General features: G+C 43.4%; 1 protein-coding gene across 7 annotated transcripts in view; it reads right to left on the bottom strand.

The window, feature by feature from the left end:
• Positions 1-7,876: 7,876 nt before the first annotated feature.
• NPAS3 (neuronal PAS domain protein 3) overlaps positions 7,877-25,493 on the bottom strand; it is an 871,327-nt gene continuing 853,710 nt past the window's right edge. For 3 of the 7 annotated variants that reach the window (XM_030813234.1, XM_030813249.1, XM_030813256.1), the window contains 3 exons: positions 17,996-18,143; positions 14,445-14,569; positions 7,877-12,313 (listed from right to left, as the gene is read on the bottom strand). In XM_030813234.1, coding sequence (XP_030669094.1) covers positions 10,929-12,313; positions 14,445-14,569; positions 17,996-18,143 — 1,658 coding nt within the window. In that variant the 3' untranslated portion in view covers positions 7,877-10,928. The remainder of the gene's footprint in view (positions 12,314-14,444; positions 14,570-17,995; positions 18,144-25,493) is intronic. The other 4 variants (XM_030813243.1, XM_030813218.1, XM_030813227.1 and 1 more) reach the window with 2 other exon arrangements.

Raw genomic sequence — 25,493 nt, 5'->3', positions numbered from 1 at the left:
CCCAGAGGAGCTCTCATGGTGCAGGAGGGAGGCAAAAGGCCAGACAGAGGGAGGGCCACACCCACTGGAGAGGCAGCTTCTCTCTAGGCAGGGAGAAGGGAGGAGGGGAGATATTTGGCTGGCTTCTGAAGATAATATTGTATTACGGGGAGATAGATGCTTTGAAAGGGATATCTAGAAGTTTTATTGGGCCATGGACTAGTTGTGTGTGTCTTTCTGACCTGACTCTACTTTCCCTCCTTTTAGTAAGTTTGTTTATTTATTTATTGAGACAGAGTCTCACTCTGTGGCCCAGGCTGGAGTGCAGTGGCACGATCTCGGCTCACTATAACCTCTGCCACCTGGGTTCGAGTGCTTATCCTGCCTCAGCCTCCCGAGTAGCTGGGATTACAGGTGCACACCACCATGCCCAGCTAATTTTTGTATTTTTAGTAGAAACGAGGTTTCACTGTGTTGGTCAGGCTGGTCTCGAATTCCTGACCTCAGGTGATCCACCCACCTCAGCCTCCCAAAGTGCTGGGATTACAGGCATGAGCCACCACACTCGGCCAAGTTTATTTATATTTATTATTTATTTTTTATTTCTCATTTCCAGTGGTGTTGGATAATAAGTTTAAATATTAAGATTGGCCTAGGCTGGGTGTACTGGCTCACACCTGTAATCCCAGTACTTTGGAAGGCTGAGGTGGGCAGATCACCTGAGGTCAGGAGTTTGAGACCAGCCTGGCCAACGTGGCAAAACCCCTTTTCTATGAAAAATACAAAAATTAGCTGGGCGTGGTGGTGCACGCCTGTAATGCCAGCTATTTGGGAGGCTGAGGCAGGAGAATCGCTTGAACCTGGGAGGCAAAGGTTGCAGTGAGCCGAGATCATACCACTGCACTCCAGCCTGGACGACAGAGTGAAACTCCATCTAAAAAAAAAAAAAAAAAAAACAACAACAACGAAAAAACACAAAACACAAAAACAAAAACCAACGTCAGCCTAAGGCAAGGGGGCTTACTATAGTCCAGGCACATTCAGGAAACTCAAAGATTTTAAAATAAGAGCAGTAGAGAGGGAAGATAGTGTTTTGGATAAAGTAGTACAGTGTACTTGGAACCTCCAGCTGCCCTGCAGGTTGATGGAGTGGTGGTTGTTTGGGGCTGATCAGGCTGGGTCTGGCTCCCCTAAGTTCCCATACCTGTGGTGCCCACTGCGGGACACTAGCCCTACCTTTGCCTAGGCATGTTTTGATGCCAAGGAAGAGAGAATTTGATCTAAGCTGAAGCCATATGCGTTCAAGGGCTGTCCTCAACAGTCCTGAGGTGTTACCAGGGGACTGGATTGTCTCAGATGCTTGGAGTTGGTACCTCCTTTTGAGGAGTCTAAATATTCTTCCTATTGGTCATTTTAAACTCACATTGCTTTGCCCGTATAGCTTGCCAATGAGGAAACAGAGATCAGTGAGACAGCTCTCTTGCGTAAGGAGTTCATGGCAAGGCCCGCTGTGTTATGGATTTAACCCGATTGCACAATCTTTTATCTAAAGAGGGTACTTTCTTTAAGTTGCTTTGCTAGTCATTTAATTTTCTTTTGAATTGTAGGATGAACATGTTATCCAAGGAGTAGTAGCCCTATGACCTTAAGTGACATTAAACCACTCAGTAAAGTAGCTTGACTAAGAGTGCTTTTGTACTGTTACTTGTTTGGAAATATTAGCCTTCTGTTTCAGTCACAGAAAAGTGGTTTAGGTCAGACCTAAGCATCCTGGCCAGCTGTATGACTGATTTGTATAGAGACTTGGATAAAGTATTTATACCCTTTCCAGGTTCTGTACCGACCTCCACCTGCCTCTTCCACCTGCAGATGGAGGCTGCAGACAGCACCCGAGCTTTGTGTGTGTGTGTGTGTGTGTGTGTGTGTGTGTGTGTGTGCACCGTGAAAAGAAAACAGTGGCACATTACTGTAGTGCTGTCATTTCCTTGGCTTCCTGAGACTAACTCCTTTTTCTTTATTAGTACTGCCTCAAATGGAATAAAACTTCCGTTTGTTTTTATCTTCTAAATGAGATCTTTTCAAAGATGGCTTCTTTGGGGGAGTCTGGAATAATTAATTATCTCCCCCCACCTCCATCTTTCTCAATGTGTTTAATTTGAACTTTCTTAATGAAAACTCATCTCTCATAAACGCTGGGTTGGCCCATTTTGTGTGTGCCTGCTCTGTCCTGCTTTGAGTGATGTGTAAATAAGAGGCAATCTGGTGATGAGTGTTGCTTGTGTGATGCGGAAGGGTGGAGAGGGAGGAGGGTTTGATGAATAGAGGCAACCAGAAAATGTACTTGATAATAACATGGCCATGATTGATGTTGCAATTCCTGAAAAATTATCATTGTGATATAATTATTTGTTTATGAACTGTGCCCTGAGACTCCCAAGTTTGTGATTATTCATGGCACAGATAAAACTCTAAAGTCAATAATTCATCAAGGGTATAATGGTTTTGTTTGGGGGAGGTGGGGGGGTCATATGGATATTACATCCTGTTTCTGACACTTCCGCTATAAATCGGAGAACTCCTTCAGTGCAAGGAAGTGCCACCTCCTTACTCTGCTCCTTTTTCTTTCTTAAAGTAGTTTTAATAGTTTGCATAAATTATTTTTAAAGGTTGAAATTAATTTTATTTTCCCAGAAAAATTCTTTTTGACGTAGGCACATTATCTGGGTCATTCCTTGTGGTATATCCCGTGATTTCCAAATAGGTAGAGGTGGACAGAAGAGTGAAAACAACTGTGCATGGGACAATAGCTGGGAATTTAGGGATTGTGAGTTTTAATTCCAGATGGAACATATACTCAGTGAATATATTTGGCCTAGGCTCTTTGATTTTGGTCCATAAAAGGGATTAAGGGAGGCCCACTTATTTTCAGAAAATTGAAGAATTTTATCTTGAAATTCTTTCTTGACTTCAGAGTGGATTTTACACATATGTATCAGGAGTCTTGGCACCTCTCACACCAGTTCTACTCCCATGAAATGGCCGATATGGTAGTTGCTATCTCTAATTCTTTCCATTTCCTTCATATGGTTGGTTTTCTCTGCCTTAGTTTACTTATAAGAGGGTAGCCCACCAGTAATGTTTGTTATGGATGTATTATATTTATTATTTGCCTGTACCCCAGGGTTCCACAAATATTGGAGCCAGGTCTCTCCTTTCCAGCAGAGTTGTGTGAAGTAGTCTCAGAGGGTATGTAAAATGCAATGAAAATGAGAAATGTGTTTTCAGGGGTTCAGGTTCTTGCTCTCATTTCATGCCCATGAGTTGCTTTCTCTAAGTTGCTTTTCACCCAAGCCCACGCCAGCATTATGTGAGGGCTACGTACACAGAGGAAGATGGGAGGAGACCTACCTTCACAAAATTTGGTGAAAAGACTGAGGCTGGTTGACTGGAGGCTTAAGATGAGATAGTAATTTGACCTGGCTGCTAAGACGTGACTGCAATTGCAGGCAGTTTTACCTAGGAGCTCAGAGTCTTGAGGAAGAGATGGGATGGAACTTCTATGCCATGCAAGTATCAGATCACATCTGGAGTCATGTGACTGGCCCAAGGTGCCATATTTGAATAGGAGCTGTTATGAGCTGAATTGTGCCCCTCCAAAAGTTGAAGTCCTAACCCCCAGTTTCTTAACACGAGAGTGCCCAGCATTTGACCTTACTTTCATTTCCTTTTTTTTTTTTTTTTTTTTTTTTGAGGTGGAGTTTCACTCTGTTACCCAGGCTGGAGTGCAGTGACACAGTCTTGGCTCTCTGCAACCTCCGCCTCTCAGGTTCAAGCAATTCTCCTGCCTCAGCCTCCCCAGTAGCTGGGATTAAAGGCGTGCACCACCATGGCTGGCTAATTTTTTTTTTCAATTTTTAGTGGAGACGGGGTTTCACCATGTTGGCCAGGCTGGTCTTGAACTCCTGAACTCAAATGATCTGCTCAGCTCAGCCTCCCAAAGTGCTGAGATTATAGGCATGAGCCACTGCGCCTGGCCTACTTTCATTCCTTCTTTACTGTAGAGTTGTTGTAGATGTAGGTAGTTAAGATCAGGTCCTGCTGGAGTAGCGTGGGCCCTTAATCTCATCTGATTAATATCCTTATAAGAGGAGACAGTGACACAGTCGGGGAGAGCTCCATGTGAAGACACAGACACACACAGGGAGAAGATGGCCATAAAGTGACAGAGGCAGAGATCAGAGGGATGCATCTATAAGCTAAGGAATGTCAAAGATTGCCAGGAGCTAGGAGAGAACATGGAATAGACTCTCCCTCAGAGCTTTCCAGAAGAACCAACCTTGCTGGCACCTTATTTCAGACTTCTGGCCTCCAGAACTGTGAGAGAATACATTTCTGTTGTTTTAAGCCACCCAGTTTGTGCTAATAAAGCAGACCCAGGAAACCAATACAGGGGTCTTGGCAAATTCTGGTGCACTCAAATAATGGTGACTAGGATGGTGAAGGATCCTGCCACCATGTCACTGGCAGAAATTGACAAAGCATGTGGGATTTAGACTAGAGATTTACTGAAACTCTGACATCCATCTTCACATCTTTGAAGGCCACTCAAATGGAAAAGGGTTTAGATTTAGTCCCTTTAACTCCAGAGGTAAGATTTCAGCTCAACACCTTCTAAAAATCAGAACAATTCAGCAGTGTGCTAGAAAGACCCTCAGTGCTAGAATTATTAAAGACATGCGATTTCTACACCAGAGAGTTCTTCTTAGTTGCTAAGATTCTCTGGATCACTGTTGTGATTATATAGCTCAATGTTCGTATGTGAGGGTACACTATTAAGTGGTGCTTTCTTGTGAATCCATTTGCTTAGCTATCCATAGAACACAATGTCATAGTTAACTGAGTCAGTTACCAACAGTTTGGGTTGTTTCCTCCTCCTCCTCTATTTGCTTTACCTAATCTGTTGCTGTATACAGAGTAGATCGTATTATGGACACACCCACCCACCTCCAACATTTATGGATGGCCAACTCTGTGTCAGCCATATGGACGACTCAAGAAAGAAAGAATGAATGAACTTGCTGCTTTATCCATTTTGACAGCCTTTTCTTGACACAAGCTCAAGCTGTCTTGTCAAACCACATGGACATTTCCAGTGGAATCTCTGCCTCTTGACAAGTTATGTTTCATTTGTTCACATCTTCATCCATCAGTATTCAGCAGATCTTTACCAAGCCAACACTACCGTAAATCATTGAGCTAGGCACTATGGAAGGATATGAAGATGAGTAAGCAATGATTTATACCTGTGGGGAACTTACCAAATCAGCCCTCTTTCTTCATAATGGTTTCCTAGGAGACACAGGAAAGCAGAAGGCAGCCAACGGTATTCATTTACCTTAGTGTCCCAGAGAGTTTCTTAAGCCTGCTAGTTGACATCCATCTTTGGGAATTATGCTCAAGAATTAGGTTTGCCTTTTTTTTACACTACATGATATGAAATGTCGGCAAAGATATTCTTCCTTCTTTCCCAAATCTTTGACCCTTTCTACTTTTTGAACCTGGATAATAATCTTGGCTTGAACAGACTATCTTCTGGGCTTGAGATATATTATTGCCTCTCTTAAATATAATACATAGGACAAGTTGATTTTCAAATTGCTTTAAACATTCTCAATGTTAAATAGACTTTGTCTAGGAGTAGGAGAAGGATGGGTAAGAAGTATAGTCCACAAGGGCCAAAACCAGTTTATTTATTTTTTATTTTTATATCTTTTTCCAAGACGGAGTCTTGCTCTGTCGCCCAGAGCTGGAGTGCAATGGCACGATCTCGGCTCACGGCAACCTCTGCCTCCTGAGTTCAAGCGATTCCCTTGCCTCAGCCAGCTAGCTGGGATTACGGGCGCCCGCCACCATGCTGGGCTAATTTTTGTATTTTTAGTAGAGAGGGGGTTTCACCATGTTGGCCAGGCTGGTCTTGAACTCCTGACCTCATGATCTGCCTGCTTCTGCCTCCCAAAGTGCTGGGATTACAGGCATGAGCCGTCGCACCCACCCTTCAAACCAGTTTTTTTGTGCTCAACTGAATGTGTATGTTCCCTCTTGTCCTGCCTACTGTTTTTATTTAAAAATCGTTTTGTTCCTCATTGCCAAATAAATTAGTATAAGTATCAGCTGGGAGGAAGAAGGGAGGAGCTACAGAGAGCTGGCTGTTGGTCCCTGTTCTGTCACCTGGAGACTAGAGCCTTGACCAGTTGACTTGCTGCCAGCCTGGCAACGAAGTCCTGTACTTCTGGGGAGCTCAGGGCTCTGGCCTGGTTGCCAGCACTGGGGCTGAGGATGTGGCAGGGCTTCCTGATTATCAATGAGTCTGAGCCCAGAGCTCACTCACTCTTTCAAGCTGAAAGATGTTCTTTATTTCATTAGTGACCTATTTTAGCATTGATGGATACACATAAAGGACAGGGAACTTGCTGATGCTAAGAGAGGCTTGAGTTTGGATAAGAATCCAGGATTTCCACCACTTCTACTGCAGAAGCACCAAATACTGTGAGGATTTCAATTCACCCATCACCTGTCCTGCTTCCCATTTCAACCCTCATTGCTACCACCTCCAGATCACAAGGCTGCAGGAATGTCCAGAAGCAAAGTGTTATGGCTGATCAACAGCATTAGCCAGTCCCACACTCAGACAAGCACCCCTCTGCCTTGTGGGACCCTGCCCCATGCAAAGCTCTGAAAGCCTGCGCTCACAGCCAGTTCCATCAATATCTACTAGACAGGGTGCCTTGGGTAAGCTGGCTTCATCACTCACCATAATCCCCTCAGCATAGTTTCCAGCTACATCAGTTTTTGACTTCTCAATCTTGCTATACTATGTCCTTCTGACTCTGAAGAGCAAAAGGGGAAGAAATTTTAGAAAAGTGGTTCCGCACACCCAATTCTGTGTTCTCAGTCAGCCTCTCCCTATTCCCTATTTTAAGTACTTATTCTAAAGACCCATCTAGGGCACAGTAGAGAAATCCAGAGCTCTACAGCCCTAACCACACTTCTATGTTCACCAGTCTGAAGCTTTCTTCCATTAATTAAAAAAAAAAACAAACCCACATTGGCTAATGTCACTGAAGATTTAAACTAGGGAAATGATATTTATTATTTTCAGTAGCTTCTGGACGAAAGTGCTTGCCTCCCCTCCCCAACTCCCCCAGCTCAGCCCATTCATATTCCAGTTTTTGGGGATCACAGACTTAAGAGTTGACCTACCTTATCCTTAACTTTGAGATAATGGGTGACACTTTCTTTTTTTTTTTTTTTTTTAAGAGTAAGCAGCTGACCTGCCTTAAAACGTGACAGGCCACATGCTACCCTAACCATAATGCAGCATGAACATGACTTAATCAGCTTGTCTGGAGAAAGAAAATGCATATTTAGTATAAAAAGAAGATATAAGCAATGGAACAGTTGGTTATACATTATAGATTGTAATAAATAAAAATATTGAGTGCATTTTAAATGATTAATGTATGAAAACTGTCATCACTTACTGTGCATTAATCAAAAAATGCACACTTCCCATAGTGGTTAATGTTGCAGGCCCATTGTTCAGCTTTGATAATGTGCATAATAATGCTCAGTATGACAATGAATTGGGGTAGCTGAAAATTTAGGATGGTTGCAAGTTTGGTGTAGTATTTGGATTAGCATCTTATTCTGTGCCTTGTCAGCCTCATCAGTACACAAACTATATATTTTTTCCAAAACTAGCAAAAATATGAATGCATTTTTTTACTTTTTCTTTTTTTTTTAAATAAAGAATAATGACCAAGGTACCTGCTTAAACAAATACTACCAGCATTCATTAGTCAGGATGGTTACATGTAAAAGAAATGATGCCAGATAGTAACAAATCCAAGAGAAGTTTATTATGAAAATGGCACCTGCGGATGAAAAAATTAAGTTACATAAAGACAACCATGTATGTGACATGTATGAGAATCTACAAAAGTATAAAAAGAACCCTGTTGTAAATGAAGTATGTACATTTCTGATTTGCAGCATTATCAATGGTCAATGAAAAAAAATGTTTCAAAATAAGCCAGGCACTCAGGAAGTTAGGTCCGGTTAGCTTCACACAAAACAAATGTACCATAGCTGTCGCTTTGTAACGTTTTAATTATTTTTTTATATATATATCGTAGAGTTGGTAACACTGCTAAGATTTTTACGAACAGAATATCCCTTTCCCCATTATTCAGCTACTTGGCACCAGTCTCCTCATAAAAGTTTTCATATATTTGTACAAGAAATAGTTAAAAACACAGACACAGTCTTCACAGGTAATGAAGTGTTTTTTTTTTTCATTTTGTAATTTTCAACACTATGGATTTAGACAGCAGCTGTGATTATCTGTTAGTTTAAATCACCAGAAATCATTTTGACACAACACAGAAACATTTATAAAAGAAAAAAAACAGCTGTCTAGCTGTTCTTTGTAGCTGATAGGTGCATTCCTTTGATTGTTCGATAGCTAGAGTAGAGCTTCCAAAATTAATCTGTAAATTTCTCCATCGGCCTTCTTCACCTTCTAAACCTACTTAAATCCTTCAAGTAAGCTCAGTATTAAAATTTGTGGCATTTAACTTCTTTTTGTTATTATCCCACCGTGGTTTGGGCCCAACTCATGATATCAAAGGTCCTAGAGGAATCTACTCAACACAGTGATATTCAAAGGACAGCCGAGTCACTATATTAGCATTGCACAAGTAAACAAATATATATGACAATTCTAGATTCCATTATCCCCTCCCATTTTGTTTCTTAAAAATGTTGGTTGACCTTTGAAAGAATTTTCTGTCTCAGTGGTAATTGCTTTATATATTGCTCCATCAGCCAACCTGAAAGGAAACCAAAGAAAAGCACCCACTGCTTACAGGTAGAGCACAAGGGACTCTGGGAATGTTAACAACTGAGGCTATATGGCATCAATTTATTTAATATATCTGAGCATTATTCTTCAGTGCTTTGTGTTGCACTCCAGAAGACAGAGTCATACCCAGAATTCCGTTGTGGGAAAAATGGCTCCATTAACCTTGAGCTAGTTAAGAGTCTTTTCATCTCTGAGAATGAAAGAGATTTTGGGGATGGGGAAGGAACGAAGAGGAGGGAGAGGGGGAGATGGGAAAGGGAGGCAAGAGAGGAGAGGTAGGGAGAATATACACCAGCAAAGCAACAGCAGGAATTTTAAAAGGTAAAACGGAAGATTCACAGACAGTAGAAGCAGCATAGGGTGACATTACAGAGGAAGGCCACCACACAAAACCCACTAACCCCCAAGAATCACTGATTCACTAGGACTGCAGGAATGGGACTGTACCACTCCAGACTAGAGATAGAGCACAGATAAGACAAAGGACAAAACAACTACATTAGCTTAGTATATACTGCATATAGAAACACACATTGAAACTGCAATGGGACTGACAGCCAAGGACACGTACACATTGTACACATTACAGTTCTCACATCTGTTATTAGATGCCTTAACAAACAGCTGCCAAAAATGAAGTGGAAGAAGAATTTATACTTGACAGTCATTTGGAGTGTTTGACACCACACTGATTTCTGGCAACAAAGACAAAATAGGATTTTTTTTCTTTTTCTTTTTCTTTTTTTTTCTTTTTTTTTTTTACTTAATGTGCAGTTTTCAGTTGCAGTTATCTGTCTGAAGCTTATTAACCCATTCTTTAGTTTTAAAACTTACTGGTTTCAACCCAGAAATAAGAACCAAAGGGAAAGAAATTCCATCAAATCAAACCAGTCCCCCAAAATACAACCTTCCTTTTTTTTACGCAAGAAATGAAAAAAACCAAAAACATGTTAAGTATTTTCCTTCTTTTACTCTGAAGTGTTATTGAAGTTGCAAAATTAGCCTCAGTTAGACTGAGTAAGGAAAACAAAAAGCTAAACAAAAGGCAGTATGTACCTAAACTGCTCCTCAAATCAGTTTGATTGAGTTTTCCAGCAGCCCCTTTAAAAAGGGCTTTACTGACCCATTAAATTTAATGTGAGGCTATGTTTGTTAGTTGGGAGGTAAAAAATCTTAAGTCCTGCAGCAAACGTTAATGAGGGCTTTGTCTTAACTAACCAAGGAGACTGCAGCAACGGACTCCAGACCAGGACAGAACACATTTTTTTTTTTCCCCCAAAACCCAGCCCAGGAGCTGCATTTTGTATGAAGACATTACAGATTAATAAATGATAGCACCATGGTTTTAGAAATTAAGTTAATGTTTCAGTAATTAACATTTAGTCCGACTTTTTTTTTTTTAAACATTCTAGTCACAGGCCAGAAATTAAGTTTAAGAACCCAAATTATTTTTATGTGCAAGTAAGAAAATCTTAAAATCTTAACCGTAAAAAGAGAATTAAATTCTGCATAAAATTCTAAAATACTATTCCCCCTATTTTTTAAAGGAATTAGGAACAGAAACAAAAAACCACCCCATTTCATTTGACTTAGTCAAACAGGGCACATTGTTTATGCTTGTCTCTTTCCATCTTGATCATATCAAGATCTTTATGAAGAAACCCCAATGGTTGTCACTTGAGAACTCTCTTGACCACAAGACTGAGTATTCTATGGCAGAGGCATATACACATGAAAGACATCTTAATAAAGATGCAAAGGAAAGCAAAACAACCCAACACACATCTTAGAAGAAGACAAAACGGCAGGCAACTGGTCGTCTGACCCTCTGAAGGCAAAAAATAAACATATCTTTACACGAAAGAATAAGTCAGGTGAAAGAAAGAGGGAGTGGAATGGGGACCGTCGTGGCGAGAGAAGACGCTGACCTGCTCGAATTCAAAGTGCTAGAATTAAAGGTCTAAACGAAAATGCCGACGATGCCTCCTCCAAGCGGGGCCTGGCCGGGCCCAGGACGGGCGGCGCCTCAGTCCTCCTTGCGCTCCAGAGTCTGTGCCGCATGGATGCCGTTGCTGTAGACGGGGAAGGGCAGCGTGGAGAAGAGTCCCTCGGCCGTGGTGAACACGTTGCCGGCGGGCATCTGCGTCAGGCTAGCTGCGCTCACTGCACCGCCGAACGGTCCTGACATGTTGAGCCGGTGCACGTGGTGGTAGAGCATCTCCATGGGCGTCTTGGGGTCGAGGCCAAAGCCGGGGCTGTTAACGTCCACGAAGTTAACAGCGTGCGCGTTGGGCAGCAGGTTGCTCTGCATGGCCAGGGTCACCTCGGCGGGCGCGTAGCGGATGGTGCCCGTGGTGTAGACCCTCTGCGCGGCCGTGCTGGTGGCGGCCAGGGTCCCGGTCACCCTGTGCACCAGCGGGAGCACGACGTTGCCCGCCTGCAACCTCTGCAGCGCCTCCAGGTCCCCAGTGTACAGCAAGGAGTTGGACGCACTGGGGCCGCCGCCCCCCGCGCCGCCGCCCCCGCCCCCGCCCCCGCCGCCGCCGTTCCCGGGGTGCTTGTCCCGCGGGGACGCCGAGAGCGGGGGTGACAGCGGGTCGGAGGCGACGGGGGCCAGGGCCGCGGTGGCCGAGGCGCCGAACTGAGTCTTGCGGGCGGCCGCGCCGTCGGCGCCGGGCGGGGTGAGGACCGAGTCGGGGATGGCCACGTGCAGCCCCCCGCCGCCGCCGCCGCCGCCCCCACCGCCGCCGCCCTGCGGGGACGGGAAGTGCTCAGAGCTGGGGGGCTTGGTCATGCTGTAGGGGGACTCGTTCCTAGAGATCTCCCGGTTGGGCGGGTAGTTCCAGATGCTGCTGTCGTTGTCGAAATTGATGGGTTCCGAGATCTCCGTCTTGATCTTGAGCACCGAGGCACTGTTGGGGGAGGACAGCAGCCGCGGGGGTTCCACCAGGCCCGCGTCCAGGCCGCCTGGGCTCGACGCGCTGGACAGGCGCCGGCGGCTGGCGCTGCCACCCTTCTGCCGTTTCCGCCTTTTCTTGCGCTTCTGGTGCTTGCTGGAGGCCTGCGCGCCCGCCTCGCCCGCGCTGTCCGAGTCCTTGGCGCTGTCGGACGTGAGTGACTCGCAGTTCTGCAGCCGCAGGTCCGACTCGCTCTCCACGTAGCGCTCCACCTTGATCTGCATCGGGCCCAGAGCACCGAAGCCGTCCTCGCCCGCCTTGGGGTTCTCAAAGTCCGAGTGCTCGAAGCTGTCGTCGCTGTCGCGGCTGTCCGGGTTACTGGAGCTGTGGCCGTCGTCGTTGCAGTTCATGTCGTTGTCACACGCGTTGCCCGACTTCTTCCGGTCGGGCTCCGGGTCTTCGCTGTTCTCGGACTGGTTCCCCTTCTCGTCGGACTTGGAGTTCTCGTTGTCCTCTGTGTGGGGCCGGGGGCCGGCGGTGGCGGGGGCGGAGAGAGAAGAGAGAGAAGACACCAGGTTAGCGGGGCGACCCAGCCTGTCACCTGCAGGGGCTGGGGCGGGGAGCAGGGCAAGTGTCCGTCCTCATCACGGGCTTCTCCATCACCTTCAGAGGACTTAAAGCCTGGGCTTTCTCTCTGCTGAGGGCCTGGGTTAGCTGGACGGTTACTCGAAGTGCGGGCCAGCGGCATTGGCAATCATCTGGTCACCCGTTGCAAATGCAGACTCTCTGCTCCCACCCAGGTGGACTGAATCAGGTTCTGCACTGGAATGTGACCCCCAGGTGATTCTCAGGCACACTCAAGTTTAAGAAGTCCCACAGAGATACTCAGGAAGTCAGGTTAAATAACCTGGATTAAGGTGTGACACAGAAAAATGATGGCATGCAAGGTGACTTTCTAAAGAGTCTGCATTTTCCCTTGGTGAATATTTGTTGATTACTGAGAGCCACTCTCCCTCTTTCTATTCCTTAAGTTATTCTCCCCCACAGCACTTACCACCATCTGATTCACTGTATCTCTTTATTTTTATTATTTATTATTATTATTTTTGGCAGGGTCTCCCTCTCTCCCTCAGGCTGGAGTGCAGTGGGGTGGTCACTGCTCACTGCAGCCTTGCCCTCCCCAGCTCAAGCGATCCTCCTGCCTCAGCCTCCTGAGTGGCTAAGACCACAGGTGCCCACTACCACACGTGGCTGATTTTTTTTTTTTTTTTTGTAGAGACAGGGTCTTGCCATGTTGCCCAGGCTGGTCTCAAGCGCCTGGACTCTAGCAGTGTGCCCACCTCAGCCTCCCAAAGTGCTGGGATTACAGGCATGAGCCACTGTGCTGACTCACTGTATATATTAGTTTTATTTACTTGTCTCTTCCTCCCAGTCACTGGGCTAGGAATTTTTCTTTGTTTTGTTCACAACTATGCACTATATTAAAAAGGGGTAGAGACTACCAATTCTAGAACTTTTTATGTCTTTGTCAAGAACTTTCGAATTAATGCAATTTAGGGACAGGAAGACAATGAAGATCTGCCTTGAGTGCTCTGCCCTCCTTCTGCCTCCCTGAAGCTGGGTCTGGAGGAAGGGATACATGTTTACAATGCTGGAGCGCAGGTGCCCTCATGATAGGGGGTTGTCAGGAAAACCTAGCTGCCACATTTTTGAGAGAATAGATTTTTCCAGTAATACAGCCTCTGAAGATTGAGGGATGAAGCCTGACTGGCAGCCTGGACTTGAAGCTGTGGTCATTGCCTCCCTTTCTGTAGCAGAAGAGGTAGGGTTAGAAGAGGTTTAGGATTTTCTTGCAGCTGTAAAATCCTACAAGTTTGGTGCTCCCTGGCCTTATGTGTGTCTCTGGAAGAGGGCTGGGGATGGGAAGAAAAGCACATTTTTATACTAATTTTCTGTGTCCCAAAGAACTACTCAGGAAGTCTGCTTCCCCAAAAGAAATGAAAATGCATGCGTTTGTTCTGCATAGATTCAGGAAATAAGTAACAGTCCAGCACCCTGAAAGAGGCATTGATTGATGCCATTAAGTATCCTACTTTAGAGGCTCAGTCCCAGCTTGGGAGGAATGTGAATATTTGGGGCTCAAAGTCACAGACTCTCTTGGAGCTGGCCCTAGTACCTGCCTCTAGTAGAGGCTGAGAGCTAGCTATGAGGTTAGGGCAGGGCTGCTTCTGTATGGCCAGTGGATTGACATTAAGTGATTGCTAATACAATCAATCTCTTTCTGTATATTTAAAGAAAGAGATCTGTCAGATCTCAAAAGATCTCTTTCTTCTGTGTGTATATATACACACAAAAACATATATATATACACATATGTACACACACATGCATTTATCCAGCACTACATATCTCTATGTATTGTGTGTATATATACCTATGTAGTACATACAGGTATATAGTGGTGTACAATTATATATAAGAGTGTGTGGAGAGAGGCAGAGACTCAGTAATAACTTGATGTGACATATGTGTCTCTGAAATGTGACCAGTTGCTTTGCCGCTGATGATGGCCCTCTGGCCGTTGCCCACCCCCCGTGTGTGGTGGGCAAGCTTCACTGCAGAACATGGAGAAGAAGGAATAATACCTGTAATACCTGAGGTGTCTTTAGAGTCTGACTCAGAGTCGGATGTCTCCGAGGATTCGGAAGTTTTCTCCGGCAGATGGGGGAGCTGTGCGATGTCCATGGGTGTGTCCTTGTATTCAGGATTGCTGTGGGAGGGAGGCACTGGTCAGGAGTGCAGACACCCATTCTGCATGGTTTGTTTGGACCATCTTCTCCCCCACTTCTTTGTCCCAGACTTCTGGAGTTTAGAAAGTTTCAAAGACTAAACATGAAATCATTTCTCAGCTCTTCATGGGATTTTACGGAAGCTTGGCTTGCATGTGCCAAGGTACAGGTGCACCCTGCTGCAACGATCGAATACCCAAATGCTCCCTGAAAGCCATGGAGAAGCTTTTAAATAATCAGGTACCACTGGGGGTCAGGGAACTGTGCTGCTTGACAGTACACCTGGGGGAAGGGAGGATGAGAAGTACTCTCAACAATTCATTCCCATGACTCCTGGTGTGTCATGTCTTCTCTTGGGCTCCTAATGAGTCCATGGCCTCAGTACCTTTGTTTTGGGCCCTTGATGTAGCTTCTCAGCCACTCAGATGGCCCCCACGCTATTGGTGGGGAGGCAGAGCCCTTGGTGCCGATCTGACAGATGCACAGGTGCACCTTGGGATGCATGGATTATGGCTACCGAACTGTCAACACACCCATTACAATCACATTTTCATCTGCTCATGTGGTGTACACCTGTGGCTTGTTAGCTGGAAATCTGATTGCAGTGGGGAGAGTCCCAGTGTGAAAGAGGCCCTAACAGAAGGGATCTAACCTCACTTGCACAAATGTGCTTAATTTTTGTTCTATTTTTAGTTTGGAAACAAGGCTCTTTTGGAAGAGAGAGCATGTTAAGTCAGTTTGACCTGTCTTCTGGAAATGCCACTCCAAGGCCACCTGATGTATGAGGAGAGTAGGCTCCTGTAATCTGAAGGCACAAGGAAATCCTCCTTCTTCAAAATGGGAAATGCCTCTTCTATTTTTCCATGATGGCTAGCCAAGCAGAGACTTAAAATTGATGATTACTGACTCATTTGCTAATCTCTAATGAAATTCCTATAGTAAAGAGTCACTGTTTGAGTAACTACTCTAAAACTGCAAATGTTCCTGGGAGGGGTAATTCACTAAAATGGATTATCAGGCATTTACTCCTTAGCGTGAATTAGCTTCAGCAGCAGAGCTTTTTCTAGATAATCAGATGAGACTAATGGTGGGAAGGCGGACTCCTTCTCTGAATACTCTGAGTCTATAATTCTATTAAGTATTACGAGGAAATGGGAAGAAGACTGGAGGAGCGGTAGTTTCAGAACACGGAAGGACAAGCCTGGATTGGGGCCTGGGTGCAAGGGTTCTGGGAAGGAAGAAGTGACGTGAAAGTATTGCTCGGGGAAGAATAATAGACAAGAACATGGGAAAGAAAACCAAACTTCTGCAGTTGCTATTTTGCCAGGGCCACATGATTTTCTTACTAGATCTTTACCCTATAGAAGTGATACCAGTGAACGGCTGTCTTGGTGGCGTTTCCCCTGCTGAAGCCCATCTATGTTAGTCTTCTTTGGGGGTTCACAGATCACTTGCCCTATAATTTACAGTCCTTTATCATTGACTTCAGGGAGGGCTTTTAGGTCAGCTGAAACAGGTCTTCTATGCCTGAGATTGAAGCTTTTGAGGTTGAAGACTGGTCGTTGATACCTAAACTTCCTTCCTATCTATATAAGATTTGATGGAATAGAATCACAAAAGCTTATGAGTTTGTACCGTCTGATCCTAGGCTAGATCAATGGTATTCAGAGACTGACTGCTTAGCTCTTCTTACTCCTTGCGTTTGTGGGCAGAGGAGGAAGCCATGAGGCTGATGAGGCAGTAAGAAAGATCCAGATAGGAAGAAATCTCACAGAATGGAAGTAACAACCACATAGATGACTTCAGTACCTATGTTTCATCAACATGGGAGCCAGACACTGCTAGCCCTAGGGTGCCTGTTTCCAGTGTTTAATTCTTAATGGTGATGGGTGTCTTTGTCACAATATCATTTTGCTTAGCAAAAGAATGTCAGTGCCACAAGACCTTATTCTATTTTCTGTCTGGCATGTGAGTTTTTATAACCACCTGCATTCCCTATAGTAATTATTCCATAAAACCCTATGTACAAGGATTCCTTGATATCAGAACTCATCTTGAACACATCACAAACAAGGGGGAGACTTTACATGGAAATCAGGCCTTGGAGAAAGCCACATTCAATACACATACTTTTACCTTTAGAGAGAATTAATGTAGAGCAGAATAGGTCAAAAAAAAAAGGAAATAGAAAGTAGATAAATGAAGACTCATTTAAGTGGTGCACATTAAGGCCTTCTCTAGAGCAGTAATCATTAGTGTCTGATTGATATGCTGTTGGTAGCAAGCACATTCATGCCTTCAAGTCATCACCAAAGTATGTGAACACACTCTGAAGGGCCAGTGTGCTGATGAGCCATGGTTGTTAGCTTCTCAGCTCCATTTGGCTGTCTCAAAGAAAAATGGGATTCAGGTACTCCCTGTCTAAATTATCAGCCAAAGGGCACCAACTTCCATTCATAAGACCTATTGGAAATTTTCCTACTCAGACCACGTGTGGGCTCTGCTTGGTGGCTTTAGGCCAGGAGAAGCCAAAGACCAGAATGATGGGGGTGGGAGGGAGCCAGGCCAAGTGCTGTGATAGTTTCACACCAGGATTGGTGGAGAACTTCCCAGAAAGCCTGCCCCCAAACTCAAGATGGCCCAATCTGTGGGTCTTGGTTAGTTTTCTGCTAGTTTGAATCCAAAGGCAGAATGTAGACTGGGAAGGGGAGAGAAATGGTGTCTCACACCGGAATTTAGGAAGCAGTTGAGCTTGGGCTCACTTGTAGATAGACTGTTAAGGACACATTTTAAGAGCAGTAAAGCTTGCCAAAGATCACAAAGCAGTGGGCCAAAAAAAAAAAAAAAAAAAAAATTGCCTTCATTTTTACACCGCTATCGTTTGATTCTGGCAAAGCAACTCACTTTGTTTACCAAAACTTTAATGCCCAGGAAGTCAAACCCTATGTAATATGCTAAGGGCATCAAAGGGATGAAATATAAGAGGAATATAATGTTCCCTGCCACTTTTCTCCCATTCTGTTTTACTTAATCTTCACAAGAACTGGAGTGTGTGAGTGTGTGTGTGGTGGGGAAGAGGAGATTCTTTTTGAATGCTTCAGCTGTAGGCCGAAGTCTGTATTATTCTGGCCTAAGCATTTGTGGGAAAACCAAAGCAAGTTCTGCAGATGCCCAAATGTTGACAGACCAAGAATTATTGAAAATCTTGAAATCTTTCCTGCAAGTCCATTCCAACATAGTTTTATCTTCTCACATTTATTTGAATCTTGTGGAAAGAATAGCAGAATTGCCATGAAATTCCACACCAGGTACTGTCAAAAGATAATATTCACAACATGTCGGCTGTTAACCATAAGGCTGCATATTTTATAACCAGGACAGAAATAGAAAAGAAGTAGAAAATATACCTAAGAAGGTAATTCACCCAGATGATATTCTTTTCGTTTGCATTCTTGGCATTAATAGCTATGGTGGCACTGGACTGTATCCAAATATATCCTCCGTTCTTCTGCATCCAGCGATAGTACTTTGTCACACACTGACCCTTATTCAGCACTGGGGAAAAAAACAAAACAAAACAGAGGCATTGTATTAAGATTGGGATCAAATAATTTTTTTTTTAATCTCTGCAAAACCTTAAGTCTAAAAATGGGAGGACCTACAGCAAGCCAGGGTGACCCTCTGTATGCTTAATATAGAATGCCATTAGTAGGACAAATCAATTCAGTGGAGCGGCAGCTCTGGAGCCAGGGTTACTGGCATTTGTAGCAAGACTTTATTCCGTTTTGGGCAGCCATGGTGTGAAAAGAATAAAAGGACTACAAATCTTTTTGGCTCACAGAACACCTAATGCGGTGTGGATATTGTCAATGGGTTTGACATCAGATGGTAAGAAAGACAAATTTGTATGTGATTTATTCATAGCTTTGAGGTAGACCTCTTTGAGATTCTGGATATTTGAATGGTTCCAAAGATGCTTTACCCCTCGTCTTTGATCATTTCTCCTCAGTGTGAGCAATCTCAGCCCGCGTCCTTATATGTCTGTTCCTTTTGATCTTGTCTAACAGAATTGATAGTCCTCGGACGAACTAAATTTACACTGGTCAGTCGGGGGAGATTCTGGTGAGACTTCGCTGAATGTTGGAACAAAATAAATTCCCCAGTGGAGTCAGAGAGAAACACTGGCCTAAGGGAGGCACAGAATTGACTTGGCTGGAGCCAAACAGAGCGACAGCTCCACACAGACTCTGAAATATGGCCCCAAATGAAGGAACAAGTAAAAACAATCAGTAATGTGAAACGGTGCCATTAAATACCCACTGAAAGAGAGCTTTAAAATGCAGATGTTAAAAATGATACTTGAACCAAAATCTCGCCAAGTTGAAATGGATTTGATTTGTATCTGGGTACTCCTGAGCTAGTAAAAGGGGAAAGCACAGTAAATCATCCCCTGAAATAAAGTGCTGTGGATGGGAATGGTTTAAAAGGGTGCCGGAAATGTGGAAAACCTGCTGTTATTACTTGGCTACGGATCGCAGCAACTCGGCGCCCCGCAAAAGCTCACCGGCTGGCTGGCCACTAGAGGGCAGTGTGCACTCATCTACGTCGCCCACTTTTGGCATGTCCTTGTCTCCGTCTGCTAAAATGAAAAACCTCTAACTGCTGTAATAAATTTGGCTAAATTAGCTGCTAAATGGTTATCTCAAGTAATATGTATTTGCATTAATCATCTTGCTCTAAACCAGAACAAGCCAGAGTCCTAAAGACGTAGTAAATTCATATTGTCCATTTAATTACGGCTAATAAGTGCTTCATATACAATAGTTTCATGAAGTACATTTAGATTTTTTTTTTGTTTTTTTGGAGGGGGGTGGATGGGTGTAAAGGGAAGTCACTTTGGGAAAGAGCTGTGTTTAAGGCTGTAGAAGTTCTTCTCATCTTGTCCTGAGCCACTCTTCCTGGCTCTGAAAGTGCTCAAAAATCACACGTCCATCTATTATCCATAAACATATAAACTTGAAGGTTTTCTTCCATTCTCCTTTTTTTCTCACAGCACACTAACGGGACCGTTGTAGAATTTGGTAATTATGTCTTAACTGTTACTTGAAGAGGCCTCACTTTGATGAGTGTTTCAAATCATAACAAGTTTCATTCTGAAACTCCTCACCAGTTTAGGGTGTTTTGAAGGCCCGGACCTGTCACCTATCTCTTGGTGGCGTGGCTCCACAGGTTGCATTGTACTCTCCTTTTGTAGGCAATTGTAAGTTCTGCCATTCTGCATGCATGGCTTCCCGGGCTACAAAACTGCGTGGTGAAGCTGAAAGCAGTAAAATACTAACTCTGCCATACAGCTCTTCTGTCAAACCATTGTTGCATGCAACAAGATGTGCTTTTATTCAAATCCTCTCAACCTGGTTAACTATTAATAGACGAACGACGGGTTATATAATTCTGTCCACTATTTTCACAGAGAAAACTTACAGTACCCCAATCAGTGGTTGGGGGTATAATTCTGTCTGCTTTGTATCTGGAATGAGGAATCATTCCAAATGGTTCTAGTACGTTGAACAAAGGCAAAGAGACTAAGAAGCCCCTTTTTAGAATCACATGAAGAATACATCGAGATGGCAGGCCAGATCAGCACGGCCTGCCTGGGAGTTCTAGACTAGAATTTGACCAAAAGCAGGCAAAATTTTAAAAAGAATTCTCTCCAGTATGCCAAGTACACAAAAGGGGCAAAGGGATAAAGGAGTTGTAACATCAAATTAGAATCTGCAGAATCAATGTAAAGATCACCCCCTCCCTCCTGATAATACTTTCTCTTAAGAAAATCCCAATTTGGAAATGGACATCCAGCCAAATGTTTGGCCTCCCCAGTGGTCTGCACGTATGTGTAGCGAAGGGGGCTGAAAGGCTCCTTTGCTAAGGGACTGTATGGTGTCATCTTTTTGAATTACAGTAGGATGACTCTGGGTCCACCTAAATGGATCTGTGTTTCCTGAGAAGATAAATCCAGCACTCATTTGTTAGGGCCCATGAATATAATAACACAGCTTTCTTTATCACCCAGGCCAAGGGTCAGCTAGCAAGAGAGGAGAGCTAAATGTGAGAGAGGCAGGACAGGTGACTTCTGATGTGAGGAGGTATCTTGTAAAAAGACTGAAGGGGAAGGGAATTGCTCAAGGCTTCCTTGGGGAGTCAGGGAGCCACGTGATAGCCCATGACTTCTTGTGGTGAATACCACAAAGCAGGTTCGGGAGCCCACCGTGGGCAGCTGAAGAAGACGAGTTTGATTGACCTGTGGTTTTACCCTGGGCCAGTCTGACAGAATTCCTAAAGGGTAGACAATCTCACTTGGTCTTAGATCATGACTCTTTCCTAGGGATTAGTGTTTTCTGAATGAGATCCCCACGTGCCAGTGGGAATCTAGATAACTACAGATACAGTGCAGAGTTAGGACAACATATTTACCAAAATATCACCCAAGTTGCTTTTGGTTTGCAACAGATCTTGTAAAAGAAATCATAACGTTTGGGAGGCCAAGGCGGATGGATCGCTTGAGGCCAGGAGTCTGAGACTAGCCTGGCCAACATGCTGAGACCTTGCCTCTACTAAAAATCCAAAAATTAGCCAGGTGTGGTGGTGTGCACTTGTAATCCCAGCTACGCACACTACAGACTCAGCCTCCTAGGCGCAAGTGATTCTTCCCCCTCAGCTTCCCGAGGAGCTGGGACTACAGATGCACATCACTGTGCCCAGCTCTAGATGGCTGTTTTTAACTTTCATTTGTTTTAATTTATAGCTTACAGAAAAGTTGCAGTAATAATAGTAACTCCATATACTCCTTCTCCAGATTTACTGATTATGTACGTTTTGTCCCAATTATTATTTTTATTATTATTTTTTGAGACGGAGTCTCACCCTATTGCCTAGGTTGGAGTGCAATGGTGTGATCTCTACTCACCGCAACCTCCGCCTCCCGGGTTCAAGCGATTCTCCCCACATCAGCCTCCCTCGGGAGGCTGAGGCACAAAAATCGCTTGAGCCCGGGAGGCGGAGGTTGCGGTGAGCTGAGATTGCACCACTGAACTCCAGCCTGGGTGACAAAGCAAGACTCTGACTCAAAAAAAGAAATCATAATGGAATTTAGCTTCTTTAAAAAATGAACAAGAAATACTTTTTGCTTGGGCCTCCAGAATATAAATTTATGACTTTGGGATGAAGCTTCTTTCCTTGAAAAAAAAAAAAAAAAAAAAAGTCCTACTGGCAAATCAGCTGGATCATTCCAGCTGCGCAGAGGCAGGATCTGACAGCTTTTCCTGAGCTCATGTGGTCCTAATCAGCTCAAGAAGAAAAGCTACCTTGGTGCCAGTTTGAAAGAGATTTTTAGTGTGTAATAAATTAGAGAACTTGAAAAACACAGAAAAAACTTTTTTGATTCTCTTTAATCCAGTGGCTGTTGTTTTTTATTTTCAAGTTTTAGGTTTAAGCAGTGAGAAAGGAGAGAATATTTGAATAAGTTTATTTCATAAAATTCCTTTTGTGGGAATAACAAAAATAAGCACCATGTGAGTTACTTGAAAGTCCTTAAAAAGATAGTTAATTGTCCCTTGAAAAGAGATAGATACTCATCACACCAATGAGCTTAGCGGTAAAGTCATAACCATGTCTACAAACTACAAAGGGAAAGGAACAGAGGGAGAGAAACTAGAGGCAGAGATTCTAATTTGAATATAACATCCTTGTCATATGGTCTGGGTACCTCTAACATGTAACCTGGCATCTTTTATTTGGTTTATTCCAAAGTTTACTTTCTACTCTCCAAAATTTTTGGGCTGAGCAGCCTGTGTGTCTCTCACTGAATTCACTGATCACGTCAAAGCATCTCCAGAATTCTGTCTTTAAAGTTGTACTCTAGTAATTACTTTTAGTTTGAGGATCCCAAAACTTTTAAATGACCTCTTCTTAGATTTGACAAAGTAAACCTGAAGACATAGAGAGGATAAATACACTTGCATAGGTTAGCTTAGAATCTTGAAAGGTCCCAGACATAACTGGGAACATCTCTGCCAGCACACAAGAACACGTTCCTTGCTCCTCTGAAGCCCAGGGTGTAACCAGTTGCTTTTGGCTGTTGTTGCTCGAAGGAAAACGAGGAGGCTGTTGTTGGCACCATCCCACCCTCCAAGTTATAGGTGCTTTAGAGTTATAAGCTGTATTCTTCAGAGGACAGAGGTGACCTTCCACTTGTGAGAATACTATAGAGATAAAGTGGGAGAGATTTAAATCCTCCTGGTTGAACTGTTTCAGCTTTGCTTAGCTAACAATTAGAATACCATGAGTAAGTGTGTCTTTGGCTATTGAAGTCAAAATATTAATACCACGTACCTCTAACTGTGAAGGAAGCTGCAAATACAGTTCAATCAAAAGAAAATTGTAGAGTGCTTACATTTGAGAACATGTGACCTTTTACATCAAACACACGTTTCCCCTGCCCACCCCCTACCCCCACCAAGACCAGATGCTAAGTTTTATCGAATATCTTTGACAAATGTCACCTGGTCTCTTGGTTTGAGCTTAGTGGTTGGCCCATAAGAAATGTACTGCTTAGAATAATTCTTCTCACTGCAAATCTGATGAACTTCTTGCTAAGGCACACATCCGTGGCCCTGCACACAGTTACCAACAGAGGGATTTCAGTTTTCCTTGGGAAAACTTTGTCCACAGACACAGACTGATGACTGAAAGGACATAAAGGAAGCCAGTGTCTGTGGCAGGAACATAATTCTGGTAGTAAATCAAAACAAATCAGTACAAGTTTGCCTTCAGAAATATGGAGAAAAAAAGAGAACGTGGTCTCTTCCTGTTGGGCTGTTCTACAAAATCAAAGCCAAAGATTCTAAATAGTGAGTTAGTTGTGTCATAAAAAGAAGGAAGCAGTCTAATTCAGTTTGGAGAGGAGCTGAAGAACGCATATCAAAAGCGGTCTTTTAGCAAAGTGTCTCACAAAAGGACATTTTAGTGGTTTGCATATGCATTAAAAAGCTGCAAGACATGGTGCATTCAGGTAAGTATAGAATAAATAGGAAATGGTGAGATCATCGGAGATTCCACACTTCACATTCACACAGCCGAACAAAGAGCTTCATTATCGTCATGGCGATAGGAGGACGCATCTGTGGCGCCATTCACCCCCTCCTGGAGGTACCTTCATCAGTGGCCGCGGAGAACGGAGAGCAGGTGCCTTCTGCTAGAAACTCAAAAATTGTTTTTGAATTCACTAGAGTGTGTATCTGTGTGTGTAAGTGAGGGGGGTGTGCTAGAATCACACTTTCTACTTAATACCACAGTTGGGTGCTTAGCTGTAGCCACTGGTTCTCTTTCTACATTCACAAAACTGGCAGATGAAACATGAAAAAGAATACTGACTCTTTAATCTCTGCTTCTCCACCTAAGGCCCAAGGCAGGCTGACAGGGAACTTCATTCTGGAAACAGGACTTTCTTTTTCTTCTTCTTTTTTTTTTTTTTTTTTTAATTCTGGATTACTTTTTCTTTGGCTTTTGAAAACTGGGCTATAGGGGAATGAACCTGACATAGACTTAAAACAAGAACAAGTTTCCTTATCTAAAAAGTTACAGTCCTTGATGCTTCCAGGAAGGTCATTTTCAAAACCCACAGGAGAAACACAATTATAGCCAGAAACTGCATTAAGTGCTTTATTTACTCGCAAAAGAGACAGTTTTTCATTTAGAACTGCTCATAGGATCAACCGAGGCTTTGATGCTGTGCAGACTTTTCTATAGATTTTGCAATTAGTGAGCTAGATGTCTTAAATAGCAGGCATCTAGAAATTGGTTTTTAGGTTGGTTTTTTTTTTTTTTTTGTAAATTTATATGCTGAGCAATATTTGGTAGCATTGAAGGATATTTGATACTTATTGTGAGTTATGAGCTTAAGGACAGAAGACCTGTAGATGTTTTGTGAATGAGTATGCATCATCTATGGATTTTCCCCCCTAATACGCTAATGACAGGCCCTGCTTGAATTGGTATCTGTGTGATTTACAACCTGAGGGGAGGTTTTTTCCTATACCACTGCCAATTGATAGATTTTTATTAACCGTTAATACTGAATCATGCAGAAAACTTTTCATTGATTTAGAATGCGTCACTTTGTTAAGTTTAAAAAATAAATTCCCCTTTTCTTCATGATAATGTACTGAATTGGAGAAGAAGGCTTTTAAACACTGTTAGTGTTCTAGGGCAAGTAGCATCAAAATAATTGTTGGCATGAGGGACATCAGAGATCACAGTATTTTACAAGCTGTTTTCAGTCCGACCAGGGAGTTTCAGTCCCACTCATTCATTCCCTTCTCAACCTAAAATAGTTAAGGATAGAGTAGTTTTTTAGGACCTATACCTTCTGTTTTGGGGGGGAATTTGTTATATAAATGAGAAGCGGTGAACTCTTCAACATGGAATTAAAATAATTAAGGTTAGGAACTGAGGACAATGGTGGATTTATTCATTCAATCTTTTTTTTTTTTTTTTGAGTACCTGCTCTGTGCTAGTCACTAGGGGATATCAGAGTGTGCAAAATGTGTCACAGGCCTGTCCTCCTATGTTAGTCTCCATCAGTCTTGATAATTGCATTCCCCTAGTCAGTGATTGGTTTAGGTTTGGAATACGATGAGACACTGGGCAATGAAACTCAAGTGGAAGTCTCTACTGTGAGAGGTTGTTGAAAAAGTTTTATTCACTCTGGAAAGAGGGATTTACCTCTACCTGCCTTTAAATGAGAAACAGATGCTTATCAATCATTCTCACTGATAAGTTTATAACAGTGACAACTGTATGGCACGTGATATGTAGGTTTATGAAAGCGCAAGGGGGTCTGACTTGGGC

The sequence above is a fragment of the Nomascus leucogenys genome, chromosome 1a (genome assembly GCF_006542625.1).
Source record: "Nomascus leucogenys isolate Asia chromosome 1a, Asia_NLE_v1, whole genome shotgun sequence".
NCBI lineage: Eukaryota > Metazoa > Chordata > Mammalia > Primates > Hylobatidae > Nomascus > Nomascus leucogenys.
Note: the sequence above shows the minus strand (reverse complement) of the source record. Positions and strands in the feature narration are given on the sequence as shown.